Source organism: Hemitrygon akajei, chromosome 18 (assembly GCF_048418815.1).
Source record: "Hemitrygon akajei chromosome 18, sHemAka1.3, whole genome shotgun sequence".
Lineage (NCBI taxonomy): Eukaryota > Metazoa > Chordata > Chondrichthyes > Myliobatiformes > Dasyatidae > Hemitrygon > Hemitrygon akajei.
Genome location: NC_133141.1, coordinates 26,076,673 through 26,091,808, shown reverse-complemented (window position 1 = coordinate 26,091,808; position 15,136 = coordinate 26,076,673). Strand labels below are relative to the sequence as shown.

At 43.4% G+C, this 15,136-nt stretch overlaps 1 protein-coding gene across 3 annotated transcripts in view; it reads left to right on the top strand.

Annotated features, from left to right (window-relative positions):
• The window catches only part of slc26a10 (solute carrier family 26 member 10), a 100,123-nt gene that overhangs the window by 48,927 nt on the left and 36,060 nt on the right, over positions 1-15,136 (top strand). For all 3 annotated transcript variants that reach the window (XM_073071150.1, XM_073071149.1, XM_073071148.1), the window contains exons 13-16: positions 682-852; positions 2,448-2,502; positions 3,817-3,905; positions 14,529-14,583. In XM_073071150.1, the coding sequence (XP_072927251.1) occupies positions 682-852; positions 2,448-2,502; positions 3,817-3,905; positions 14,529-14,583 (370 nt within the window). The remainder of the gene's footprint in view (positions 1-681; positions 853-2,447; positions 2,503-3,816; positions 3,906-14,528; positions 14,584-15,136) is intronic.

Here is a 15,136-nt window from a genome sequence, read left to right as displayed (position 1 = left end):
CTTTACACTTGTCTGCGTGAAATCTCATCTGCCACTTTCCGGCCCTTCCTCAGCCTTCAACTCCAACCTAAAGTACCAAAGAATAGTTATAGTATCTTTACCTGGTCAGCTGAGATCAACTAACAGCAGGTAGCTATTTTGCCTCAGGGTTATGGTCAATTTAATAGACAAAAAGTCTAGGAATCTGAAATACAAAATTTACAGGTGGCACAGCACGTAGAGCTGCTGCCTCACAGATCCAGATCTCAAGCTCTGGTGCTCTCTGTGTGGAGTTTGTACGTTCTCCCGTGGCCTTGTGGGTCTCCTTCGATCTCCAGAAGACATGTGGGTCGGTGGGTTGATTGGCCACTGTAACTTGCTCCAGGTGTGCGTGGGTGAGGGGTAGGAGCTTGGGGCAACTGATGAGAATGTAGGGAGAATAAAATGGATCAGTGTAAATGGGTGGTTGATGGTTAGAACGGACTCAGTAGGCTGAAGGGCCTGTTTCTACGCTGTGTGACTCCATGGGCAGGAAAACAGCTCATTTTCAGAAATAAGAAAATAAAGACATATAAAGTGTTCATTATTTCCCAGGTTCCCACTTGTCCTGCTCACCACCCTCCCCGAGTTTGGTTCCATTTAACTCTCCTGTTGACGATTCTGTGAATTCCCTTCCATGCAGCTGCTCTTATTCTATTCCAGTGCCACGAAATTCCCGGTCTGAAGATATTGGCTTACAACGCCCCCATTTACTATGGAAACAAAAGCTTCTTCCGGGACGCCATGACCAGATTAATTGGACTCACTCAGGAGAGGATGAAAGCAAGAGCAAAGACCAGGAAGGAACTAAAGAAGATGACAGTCGCCACCGTTGTATGTCTGTTTAGGCTCCGTGTGTGTGTGACTGTTGAGTGCATATGTCGCGTCTCGTGTGCGCGTGCAAGTCTTGTGCATACGTGTTGTGTGTGTGTGTGTGTATGTGTGTTTTATGCATGAATGTAACTGCATTGTGAATGTTTTGCAGATGTGTGTGCGTGCGTACTTGTGTTTGCTTGTGTGTGTGTGTGCGCGTGCATGTGAGTGACATTGCAGATTACTTCAATTGCAGGTTATTACACACACACACACACACACACACACACACACACACACACACACACACACACACACACACACACACACACACACACACACACACACACACACACACACACACACACACACACACACACACACACACACACCATCCTCAGACTGGTCCCAACACAAATTCACTCAGTGGTTTGCAACTGCTCAGTTGTGCAAACTCAGAGCAAACTATCTGATTCAATAGAAGACAGTTAAAGAATCAAATGAATTCATTGTACTTTGTGTAGGAAGGTGTCAGCAAACACTGCCGAGAACAGAACGTATCACCAGCTCACATACTCTCCTCATCAAAGACTCCCAGTGTCAGTTGCAGCACAGAGTGAAGAGTGAAGCTCCCTCCACACCCTCCCAGCACATACACCTGGGGTCAGACACAAAGTGAAGCTCCCTCCACACCGTCTCATCACACAATCCTGCGGCATGTGATCAGATGAACTGCAGAACCAGCATGCAATTCAGAGAGCTAAGCGATCTCCAGGCCAACAGATCCAACCCTAGCTCTGTAGTCCTGCCACCTTTAGTTGTGAATGGTGATGGGCATTTAAACAGCCAATGGGAGGAGGGAGGTTCTGAGAATTTCCCGATCCTAAGTGAAGACAAGGGGAAGCACTCACAATCAGGTTCAGTCAGAAATGCGGAGTGGGTGAGCGACCCCTAGCCACTCCTGCGATCCTGCTATTCTGAGCCGACAAACTCTCCCAGGTGAGGTACAATGAGACTCCCTTTCCAAAATCTGACCTTCAGGGGTTAATGGAAGTAGGATTTAAACCCCCTAACCAATAGTCAAACAATAATCAGCCAGCTCCATCAAGGGAACTAGCCTCCCCAGCATCCAGGACACCTTCAAAAGGTGATGTCTTAAGAGGTGGCATCCTTCATTAGGACCCCCATCGCCCAAGGACATTCCCTCTTCTCATTGCTGCCATCAGGCAGGAGATGCAGGAGCCTGAGGACACACACTCAACGTTTCAGGAACAGCTTCTTCCCCTCTGCCATAACATTTCTGAATGGACAATGAACCCATGAGCACCACCTCACTGTTTTCACTCTCTTCTGGCTCTACTTTCAATATTTATATAATATTGTATATTGTTATTGTAATTTATAGTTTTTATATCCTGCACTGCAGTGCTGCCGCAAAACAACAAACTTCACGACGTATGCCGGTGATATTAAATCTGATTCTGATTATATGTTGGGAATCTGGGATTAATAAGAATAATTATTTGGTCCCTCTGGTTACTGTATGAAATCAAACATGTACAAGCGCAGAAACTGTTAGTGTCCTACAGGATAAAATGTGGTGCTTTTACCTCTAGGAGAATGGTCTGGCACGAACGGCCTGCTCATCAGACAAAGACACATCACCTGCAGGTAATTAAATGATAGAGGAAGCTAACATTATTGTGCTGAGCATGTCTGCCTCAGACCCAGCTCAAGTTTTGTCAAGTTTTTGATCATTCTTGGGACATCTTTGGGTGGTGCTATTGCTTGTCTATCTGTTGTCTTTTAAATATTTCGGAGAAGTGCTCCCCCCACAAAAAGTTACTACTTTAGCCGCATATTCAATTTCAGGCACAGTTATGCCTTTGTCACTTAGCCTTTCTTTCATCCCTGGGGATGAAAGGAATCAGAAGGAATCTTTCATTGATTGAAAATCAAAACTGCAGATGCTGGAAACCTGAAACAAAAACAAATCATGCCGGGGATACTCAGCAAATCAGGCAGTACCTGAGGAGAAAGAAAGGGGGTTAACATTTCAGGCCAATGACCCCTCTGTGGAAAGAGAAACAAAAGCGTTTTTGCCGTGAACCATTAATGCTGTTTCCACTCTGGCCTGCTGATTATCTGCTGTATTTTATTTATTTAACATCAGCTGCCAAACGCATTCCACATGTTCTCTGGCATCTGGTCTGAAATATTTCCAGAGACACAAGAAACTGCAGCTGCTGGAAACTGGAACAAAATGCAAACTCTGATGCAGGATCTCGATCTAAAACATCAAAAATTTCTCCCCCACCACCACTTCAAATGCTGCTCGACCTGCTGAGTTCCTCCTGCAATGTGTTTTTTGCTAAAATATTTCAATCAGCCCTTCTATTTAGCCCAAACTCAGATTATTTTGGTTTCCATGCTGGACTTGTACTGACTATTTTCCCTCTCAACCATAACCTTACTCGCTTTACAAGTACAGTGTATCTCAGTTCTGAGTTTATTGATTTTGAGAATTTATTGAATTCTACCTTCTCCTGACTTATAGCAACCCCCAATCTATTTATTTTAATTATTCAATCATTTTGTTAACCTTTTGAAACTACACCTCCTTATTTCAAACTCACAAATCATCCCAAACCTTATTTTTCCTGCAGCTTCTGGGTCAGTTACAAATCCAACAAAAGCATTATCTTCTGAGCTGCTTGGAGCGTATCCTAACTTTGGCTTGTAAACCACTTGGATTTTTACCCATTTTGCAGTTGATTGATTCAAATTTCCCAGTAGAGATCATATGTTTTCCTGTTCTCATATACTGTTATTAATTTTTTTAAATATTTGGAAATCTTCAGCATTACAGGCAGTATATGTTGAGAAAAAAGCAGGTCAAAGAGCCTTGAGGACATTAAGGCTGTTGTAACGCCCAGCAGCTTGTCTTTGTGGAGCTAATGTAGACGTTGCTCTTTTGTCTGGCAGGTGATCGACAGGAGAGGATTCAGTCAGTTATAATTGACTGCAGTAGCATCATATTCATTGACACAGCCGGAGCAAGACTATTTGTTCAGGTAATTGGCAGCACCACACCTAGAGAGGTACAAATTTCAGTGGGCATATGGATGATTAAAAAAAATGGAGGGCAGTATAGGGGGGGAAGGGTTACATTGACCTTAAAGTAGGTTAAAAGGTCGGCACAACATCATGGACTGAAGGGCCTGTATTGTGCTGTAGTGTCCTATGTTCCATGCTCCACATTCTACGCACCACTCTCTGTGTAAAAATCTTACCTCTGACATCCCCCTATACTTTCCATTAGGATCTCTGCTTGATTGATGCCGCTTATTAACTTGCACACTTCTATCAAGTCACCTCTCATCCTCCTTCAAAATGATAATCATTACAGTTATAACCATGAGAGGCATTCCTTACCCTTGGGTTAATTTGTACATTTGTGCCCCAGAACTGAATTTTCTCTGGTATCTGGCCCAATTGTTCAATATTTTCGAGTGACCCTGGTAAACACCTTGCCTTCATCCATTGCAAATCCTCAGGCAGGTGCTTAATATCAGCAATATATTTGCTTGAGTATTTCCTCTCTAATCTCCACAGTAATATCTTCTCAATTGTGTATATCAACAAATTTGATTTTATCTATGCTGGCTGTTATTCAAGGGTTAATAGAAAAGGTAGTATATAGAATACGGCGTACCTGCACCCCATGCTGGTAATTTATTAAGAAGGCAGTGATAACTTATTCTCCCTTTCCGTTATACATAACCTTAGTGAAGTCAGTTTGAGGATCCTAGTTTCCGTAGAGGTAATGTTACAGCTATACAGGACCCTGGTCAGACCCCACGTGGAGTACTGTGCTCAGTTCTGGTCGCCTCACTACAGGAAGGATGTGGAAACCGTAGAAAGGGTGCAGAGGAGATTTGCAAGGATGTTGTCTGGATTGGGGAGCAAACCTTATGAGAATAGGTTGGGTGAACTTGGCCTTTTCTCCCTGGAGAGACAGAGGGTGAGAGGTGACCTGATAGAGGTGTATAAGATGTTGAGAGGCATTGATCATGTGGATAGTCAGAGGCTTTTGCCCAGGGCTGGAATGGCTAGCATGAGAGAGTATAGTTTTAAGGTGCTGGGGAGTAGGTACAGAGGAGGTGTCAGGGTTAAGATTTTTATGCAGAGAGTGGTGAGTGTGTGGAATGGGCTGCTAGTGATGGTGGTGGAGGGGGAAATGATAGGGTCTTTTAAGAGACTCCTGGACAGGTACATGGAGCTTAGTAAAATAGAGGGCTATGGGTAACCCTGGGTAATTTCTAAGGTAAGGACATGTTTAGCACAGCATTGTGGGCCGAAGGGCCTTTATTGTGCTGTAGTTTTTCTATGTTTCTAGTACAAGTTTGCCTTGAACCCACAAAGAGCTTATTCATTCATCATGTATACCCTTGTAGAGATATTTGCCATGAAGATCCAGAGACTGGAGGGTGGCTAATGTTGTTCCTTTGTTCCAGATGGGTAGCAACGACAGGCCAGAGAGCTACAGGCTGGTGAGCCTGACTCCAATTGCAGTTACAAGTTACTGGTGGGAATTCTGAGGGACAAGATCTACCATCAGTAGGATAGTCAAGGCTTGATCAGGAATAGACAGCATGGTTTTATGTATGGGAGGTTATGTCTGACAAATCTTTTGGAGTTTTTCAAAGAGGTAATCAAGGGAATATATGAAGGTAGGGCAGTGGATGTTGTCTATATGGACTTTAGTAAGGCATTGGACAAGGTCCCGCATGGCTGACCTGGAAGGTTGGAACATAGAACATAGACCACAGGACAGGCCCTTTAGCCCACAATGTTGTGCCAAACCAATTAAATTAGTAATCAAATGGCCGACTAAACTAATCCCTTCTGCCTACACAATGTCCATATCCTTCCATTTTCCTCACATTCATGTTCCCATCTAAACATCTCTTAAAAAACCCTGATGTATCTGCCTCTATCACCAACCCAGGCAGTGTATTCCAGGCGGGAGGAGCTGGCGAGTTGGTTTCAAAATTGTCTCAATAATAATAGGAAGCAGAGGGTGATGGTTGAAGGTTAATTTTCTGAATGGAGGCCTGTGACTAGTGGGGTTCCCCAGTGGACAGTTTTGGGACCTTTCATTACTTATGTAAATGATTTGGACATGGCACAATTAGAAAGATTGCTGATATTTCTAAATTCAGCAGTCTTGCTCATCGTGAAGCAGGTTCCAATGAATTGCAAAGAGATCGCCTCATGTGTTAACCCTTTCATGCTCATGACCCTTCCGGAGGCAGCATATTCTTCATTAGATACAGGGCTCAAAACTGCTTAAATACTCCAAATGTTGTCTGCCTTGTAAAGCCTCAGCATTACATCCTTGCTCTTATATTCTCACCCTCTTGAAATGAATGCTAAAATTGCATTTGCCTTTGTTACCACCAGCTCAAGTTAATCTTTAGGGAATCCTGCACGAGGACTCCCAAGCCCCTTTGCGGCTCCAGTTTCTGAATTTGCTCCTCATTTAGAAAATAATCTATGCCTTTATTACCAAAATAAATGGGGGCCTATGTGGGAGGGAAGGATAAGATTGATCTTAGAGTAGGTTAAAGGGTCGAAGCAACATTATGGGCTGAAGGGCCTGTAGTGTGCTATGTTCTATATGTATTAATCTCTCCAATTATATGAACAAAATCTAGGAAGAAGAAACAAAATATGGGGTTGTTATTGTGGCAGTGCCTGTACTCTGTTGAAGCAATTTACCTTGTTACTGCCTATTCCAGTTATTCAAGAATGCAGCTGTTGCCTGCAAATCTGGCATCTAATGCTAGGTTCAACTGTGCTACTTGACTGTGGATAATATGCCATGTAGTATTTCTGGTTAATTCCCAACAAGGACGTTGCGTTCTGCATGGCTGGGGCAGTGAAGTAGATGCCTCTGTCAGTAGGTGTCAGAACAGGATGTTTGTAACTGAGAATATTGTAGTACTGTGTGAGGGTCTCCATCTAGTAAATACCGATCATAAGTGTGGTTTTTAGTGGTGTCAGTCCTGATGAAAATAGCTTCAATGTATCAATGATTAACAAGATATACTTGTATTCCCCTCTGCACGATGGCAGAAGATCAGTGTAATCAATCTGTAAGTTTGTCCAGGGTTTTTTTTACTGGTTTGGTTATTTTTTTACACACATTCAATAATTATCCATCTTACTAGCAACCACCAACACAAGCTTTTTATTTGGAGAGTAATTATCTCAACCTCTTGGTGTCCCAAACATTGTGGCATTGGAATATTATTTGATTGTGTTCTTGCGTAGGTCAAAGTCGAAGTGGGGTTTATTGTCAAATGCACACGGGTGCAATGAAAAGCTTCCTTGCAGCAGCATCACAGGCACACAGCATCAGATGAGCAGCATTCACAAGTGAAACATAAAGTAAACATATATTCTACACAATTTTTATAAGAAAACACAGTTAAAACAAAAGTACACATTTTTAGTTCATAGTGATCAAAGTGATCATAGTGTTGCCAACACCACACACAAAATGCTGGTGGAACACAACAGGCCAGGCAGCATCTATAAGGAGAAGCACTGTCGACGTTTCGGGCCGAGACCCTTCGTCAGGACTAACTGAAAGGAATGATAGTTAGAGATTTGAAAGTAGGAGGGGGTGGGATGAAGCTAAGAACTGGGAAGTTGATTGGCAAAAGGGATACAGAACTGGAGAAGGGAAAGGATCATGGGACGGGAGGCCTCGGGAGAAAGAAAGGGGGAGGGGAGCACCAGAGGGAGATGGAGAACAGGCAGAGTGATGGGCAGAAAGAGAAAAAAAAAGGAGGGGGAAAAAAACTAAATATATCAGGGATGGGGTAAGAAGGGGAGGAGGGGCATTAACAGAAGTTAGAGAAGTCAATGTTCATGCCATCAGGTTGGAGGCTACCCAGCCGGTATATAAGGTGTTGTTCCTCCAACCTGAGTGTGGCTTCATTTTGACAATAGAGGAGGCCATGGATAGACATATCGGAATGGGAATGGGACGTGGAATTAAAATGTGTGGCCACTGGGAGATCCTGCTTTCTCTGGCAGACAGAGCATAGGTGTTCAGCAAAACGGTTGCTAAACTGTTGTTATTGGGGTTGTGTCGAATGGCTGACAGGAAGTAGCTGTTCTTGAACCTGGTGGTACAAGACTTAAGGCTTCTGTATCTCCTGCCCAAGGTAATTGTAAGAAGATGACATGACCTGGATGTTGGGGATCTTTGATAATAGATGTTGCCTTCTTGATGCAGCCCCTCCTGTAGATACTATCAATGGTAGAGAGGGATGTGTCTGACATACTGTCCATCTTTAAGAATAAGTCATAGAGTAGTACAGCATAGAAACAGGCCCTTCAGCCCAACTGGTCCATGCTGAGCACAGCATCCTCCTTGCCAGTCCCAATTGCTCATATTTGGCCCAAATCCCTCCAAGCTTCTCCCTTCCATGTACCTATAACAATGATTCTTAGATGTTACAATTGTACCTTCCTTGACCACTTCCTTTGGCAGCTCATTCAAGGTACTCACTACCCTCTGTGTAAAGTCTATCCTCAAATTGTATATTAGATTTCCATTTATCATATGAGACGGCATAGATTCCATCTTGGATTTGTTTTGGCTCCTTATCCATGGTTTGGGCCTGTATCAGATCCGCAGTCTTATTCTGATTGACAGTGCCCGCATCTACCTGTTCACTTATTGGTTTCCATGGTTCCCCTGCTTGGGTGCCTAACTTTGACAATTTATTTGCTTGTGTATTCCCTGTAGAGAACATTTTACAGTGTGGCTCTATGTTAATTATGCCATACACTCATCCTTGGGCTGTTTGGGTGACATTTGAGAATGAATGCAGATGGTAAAGGTTTACTATCTGCTGGTACAAAACTTCCTCCTTCCTGTAGTGGAAAGCAGTTGGTTAGGCTGTTACATCAGGCATACACGTTGTTTGAATATTGGTGATTGGTTTGGTATCACTGCAGGTACCAAGGTATGGTGAAAATCTTTGTTTGTGTGCCATCCAGACAGATCATTCCACAAATCAGTACATCAAGGTAGTACCAAAGAAAATGGAATAACAGAATACAGAACATAGTGTAACAGTTACAGAGAAAATGCACAGGCCGTGACGAGTAGACAGAGAGATGAAGAGTTTATTGTACAAGAGGTCAGTTCAAGATTGTTATAACTGCAGGAGAGAGACTGTCCTTGAACCTGGTGATACGTGGTTTCAGGCTTTTGTATCATCTGCTTTTGCGGTTAATTCAAAATACAGCGCACTAATTTTAGCTGGAGGTTTCAAATCCTTATGCCTTAATAGCTTCATATGTAAATCTCACATCCTATTTCCTCAACTACCCTGAAGGATTCATCAACAACAAAAAAATTAAAATGGTATCTGAGGTTTTATTTTCCTTTGGAACCTGCCTCCTGCCCTTATTATTCCCTGTATCATACTTGACATTTTTCCCAGCTATAACATTTATTCTATCTTCTCAATTCCAATAATGCTGAATTTACCATTTGTTATGGAGTTGACAGGAACTTTTGTTCCCTCCTGGGGAGGCTGGTGAAGGTGAAAATTTGTCAATTTTGTCAAAAATGAGATCAAGGATGCTGAAATTGTCACAAAAGTGGCTTCAGAATATTTATAGATTGAAAACAGATCAGACATGTACAGATGTAGCTCACGTTGGCTGATGACATGAGAAGTGGCAGAGCTGTGGATAGTGAGGAATGTTATCAAAGGATTCAGCAGGAAATAGATCAATTGGAAATATGGGCAAAGAAATGGCAAATACAATTCGATCTGGTTAAGTGTGAGGTATTGCACTTTGGGGGGTCAAATGTATGAGCAAAGAAGACAGGAAATGGCAGAATCCTGTTTTCCTCAATTACCCTAAAGGATCATCAACAAAAAAAATGGTATCTGATGCTCCACATAAGCCTGTACCACCATGCCTCTATTTACCCTATCAGCATATCCTTCTATACCTGCCTGGCCTCATCAGCCTTCTTCTGAAGATGCCAATGACTTTTCTCAAAGAAACCTAATGGTCAGAGCTGCTGCTCCAGAAATGAAAAGTTAGCTTTACATTGAAGTCAAGGTCAAAGTAAAGTAATTAACAAAGTACACATGTGCCAATATTATCTTGAGATTCATTTTCTTGCAAGCAAATTACAGGAAAATAAAATAAACAGAATAGAACTTATGAAAAACTATAAATAACAAAAACTGACAAACAACCAACGTGCAAAAGAAGACAAATGGTGCAAATTAAAAAATATTACTGAGAAAATGAGTTGTAGAGCCCTTGAAAGTGAATCTGTAGGTTGTGGAATCAGTTCAGAGCTGAGGTGAGTGAAGTTATCCACATCGTGTTTCTTTCATGCTTCTTGATGTTCTTTATCCCATTCCTAATAAGCCTAAATTGCTCTTCATTTATACAATTCCTTTGCCTCTTAAGTGACTTCACACACATATGCTATTTCCTGAGATAACATTTTTTACACAAACAGTCTAAAAGCTTCTTGGAGATGCAGATCCCAGCTGCTCACAATTAATGCTGTGAAGCTAACTTCCCTGACTACATAAACATTCCAACTATTAATAAGTAAGTTATTGATACGATAAGTGATTTGCAGACCAGATGGAGACAGTGTCCTTGAACTGAGCAACTTAACCAACATTCTCTAGCTTTTGAAGGGAGCCAAACTAAATAGAGGCATACAAAAGTTGGGGCACCCCGGTAAAAATTTCTGTTACTGTGAATAACTAAGCAAGTAAAAGATGACCTGATTTCCAAAAGGCATAAAGTTAAAGATGACACATTTCTTTAATATTTTAAGCAAGATTACTTTTTTTATTTCCATCTTTTACAGTTTCAAAATAACAAAAAATGAAAAGGGCCCAAAGCAAAAGTTTGGGCACCCTGCATGATCAGTATTTAGTAACACCCCCTTTGGCAAGCATCACAGCTTGTAAACACTTCCTGTAGCCAGCTAAGAGTCTTTCAATTCTTCTTTGGGGGATTTTCACCCATTCTTCCTTGCAAAAGGCTTCTAGTTCTGTGAGATTCTTGGGCTGTCTTGCATGCACTGCTCTTTTGAGGTCTATCCACAGATTTTTGACGATATTTAGGTCGGGGGACTGTGAGGGCCATGGCAAAACCTTCAGCTTGCGCCTCTTGAGGTAGTCCATTGTGGATTTTGAGGTGTGTTTAGGATCATTATCCTGTTGTAGAAGCCATCCTCTTTTCATCTTCAGCTTTCTTATAGACAGTGTGATGTCTGCTTCCAGAATTTACAGGTATTTAATTGAATTCATTCTTCCCTCTACTAGTGAAATGTTCCCCATGCCACTGGCTGCAACACAAGCCCAAAGCATGATCGATCCGCCCCTGTGCTTAACAGTTGGAGAGGTGTTCTTTTCATGAAATTCTGCACCCTTTTTACTCCAAACATACCTTTGCTCGTTGCAGCCAAAAAGTTCTATTTTAACTTCATCAGTCCACAGGACTTGTTTCCAAAATGCATCAGGCTTGTTTAGATGTTCCTTTGCAAACTGCTGCTGCTGAACTTTGTGGTGAAGATGCAGGAAAGGTTTTCTTCTGATGACTCTTCCATGAAGGTCATATTTGTGCAGGCGTTGCTGCACAGTAGAACAGTGTACCACCACTTCAGAATCTGCTAAATCTTCCTGAAGGTCTTTTACAGTCAAAAGGGGTTTTGATTTGCCATTCCAGCAATCCTACGAGCAGTTCTCTCAGAAATTTTTGCTTGGTCTTCCAGACCTCAACTTGACCTCCACCGTTCCTGTTACCTGCCATTTCTCAATTACATTACGAACTGAGGAAGCGACTACCTGAAAATGCTTTGCTATCTTCTTATAACCTTCTCCTGCTTTGTGGGCATCATTTATTTTAATTTTCAGAGTGCTAGGCAGCTGCTTAGAGGAGCCCATGGCTGCTGATTGTTGGGACAAGGTTTGAGGAGTCAGGGTGTTTATAAAGCTTTGAAATTTGCATCACCTGGCCTTTCCTAATGATGACTGTGAACAAGCCACAGCCCGAACAAGCTAATTAAGGTCTGAGACCTTGGTAAAAGTTATCTGAGAGCTCAGATCTCTTGGGGTGCCCAAACTTTTGCATGGTGCTCCTTTCCTTTTTTTCACTCTAAAATTGAACAAAATAAAAATAATGCACTAATCTTGCTTAAAATGTTGAAAAGAATGTTTCATCTTTAACTTTATGACTTTTGGAGATCAGTTCATCTTCTACTCGCTTAACTATTCACAGTAACAGAAATTTTTACCGGGGTGCCCCAACTTTTGCATGCCTCTGTATTTAGTTTGGCTCCCTTCAAAAGCTAGTGAATGTTGGTTAAGTTGCTCAGTTCAAGGACACTTGCAGACCAGATGGAGACAGGACTGGAGAAAAAAAGCTGAGGAGTAGATTTCAAAGGTGGGTGGAGGGAAGAGAGAGAGACACACAAGGTGATAGGTGAAACCTGGAGGGGGAAGAATGAAGTAAAGAGCTGGGAAGTTGATTGGTGAAAGAGACAGAAGGCCATGGAAGAAAGAAAAGAGGGGAGGGGGCACCAGAAGGAGTCGATGGGCTGACAAGGAGGTAAGGTGAAAGAGGGAAAAGAGGATGGGAAATGGTGAAGTGGGGGTGGGGGGGCATTACTGGAAGTTTGAGATATTGATGTTCATGGCATCAGATTGGAGGCTACCTAGACAGAATATAAGGTGTTGTTCCTCCAATCTAAGTGTGGCGTCATCACAACAGTGGAGGAGGCCATGGATAGACATTTCGGAATGGGAATGGGAAGTGGAATTAAAATGGGTGGCCACTGGGAGATCCTGCTTTTTCTGGCAGAAAAAACCAGGTGAAGTGGTCTTCCAATCTACGTCGGGTCTCACTGAACAGGAGGCCACACCGGGAGCACTGAAGGCAGTATATGACCCCTACAGGCTCCCACTTGCTTCAAACAAAAGGGGTAGCCATGGGCACTTGCATGGGTCCCAGCTATACCTGCCTGTTTGTTGGCTACGTGGAAGAGTCTATGTTCCAAGCCTACACTGGTGACCAGCCCGCACTTTTCCTGCGCCACATCGACGACTGCATTGGTGCTGCTTCCTGCACCCGTGCTGAACTCGTCAACTTCATCAACTTTGCCGCCAACTTCCATCCTGCCCTCAAATCCACCTGGTCCATTTCCCACACCTCTATCCCCTTCCCTGATCTCACTGTCTCTATCTCCAGAGACAGTTTAACCATTGATGTCTATTATAAACCCACAGACTCTCACAGCCACCTGGGCTATACCTTGTCCCACCCTACTACTTGTAGAAACGCCATTCCATCTCTCAATTCCTCCATCTCTGCCGCATCTGCTCTCAGGCTGAGGCTTTACATTTCCAGAACGAAGGAGATGTCCTCCTTTTTCAAAGAAAGGGGCTTCCCCTCCTCCACCATCAATGCTGCTCTCAACTGCATCTCTTCCATTTCACGAACATCTGCTCTTACCCCATCCTCCCACCACCCTACCAGGGATAGGGTTCCTCTTGTTCTCACTTACCACCCCACCAGCTTCCACGTCCATAATTCTCTGAAATTTCTGTCATCTCCAACAGGATCCCACCACCAAGCATGTCTTTCCCCCTCTCCGCAGGGATCTCTCCCTATGTGACTCCCTTGTCCATTCGTCCTCCCCACTGATCTCCCTCCTGGCACTTACCCTTGCAAGTGGAACAAGTGCTCCACCTGTCCCTACACCTCCTCCCTCACTACCATTCAGGGCCCTAAACAGTCCTGAGGTGGCTCTTCACCTGTGAGTTTGTTGGGGTCATCTACTGTGTCCAGTACTGCAGGCGTGGCCTCATGTATATCAGTGAGCCCCAACGTAGATTGGGAGACCACTTCGCCGAGCATCTACGCTCTGTCAGCCAGAAAAAGCGGGATCTCCCAGTGGCCACCCATTTTAATTCCACTTCCCATTCCCATTCCGACATGTCAGTCCATGGCCTCCTCCACTGCTGCGATGAGGCCACACTCAGGGTAGAGGAGCAACACCTTATATTCTATTTGGGTAGCCTCCAACCTGATGGCATGAACACTGATTTCTCAAAATTCTAGTAAGGACCCCCGCCCCCCCCCCCCCACTCTCCTTCACCATTTCCCATTCCCTTTCTCACCTCATCTCCTTGCCTGCCCATCGCCTCCCTCTGGTGCTCCTCCCCCTTTTCTTTCTTCCATGGCCTTCTGTCTCTTTCACCAATCAACTTCTCAGCTCTTTACTTCATCCCTCCCCCTCCTGGTTTCACCTATCATCTTGTGTTTCTCTTTAAATCTACTCCTCAGCTTTTTTTCTCCAGTCCTGCCGAAGGGATTCGGACTGAAACATCAACTGTACTTTTTCTATAGATGATGTCTGGCCTGCTGAGTTCCTCCAATATTAGTTGGAAGTTTAATATGCAACTGTTTGATCCTTATAAGTGGCAACTGTTGTGTTTAGAAAGCTAAGCTTGGCAAAACAAAAAGGCCCCCCGCCCAGAAAGTGTATATCCGTCACAGATAGCGGGCATGTTTAAGCCTCTAGTGGAGCTTACTGAATCTATAAACCTCTTATTTTACAGATGTGCGTTGAGTGTCAGAAAGCTGATCTGTGGGTCTACCTAGCAGAGTGTAACAGTAAGTATCGCATCTCCATCATGTGTCTTCCTTTGGGATACTGAATGAAGTGCAGTAGCTTCTGGTGTCCACTTGGTGGGCTCTCCAAATAATTTAACTGAAGGGTTAATGGCAGTCAAGGAAGGTTCCGAGTCAGGGAGAGAGACTACTGACAAAGGAAGTGTGAGTTGTGGAAAATGAATTCACCTCATTGAGAACTCTCGTATCCAGAGATAGGTGGAAAGGCTGGTGTTGAGATACAGCTTCCCTTGACTCCGACCCAGAAGTAAAAAGGCATGAAGTTAGCAGAGAGGGTCATCTAGTGAGAAGATTCATTTACGCAGAGGGTTAAGAAGCTTTGGATTTCTCCACTTCAGAGAGCTGCTCATCCCATTCATTCATTCAAAGCTAAGATTGAAAGGTGGAGACAGAAGAGACTGTAGATAATGGAGTCTGGAGCAGCATATCATCTGTGAGAAGATCTCAGCAGGTCAGGCAGCATCTGTGGAGAGGAATGGAGTTGATGGAGTCAATATTTTGGGTTGAGACCCTTCATCTGGAATGAAAGAGTAGA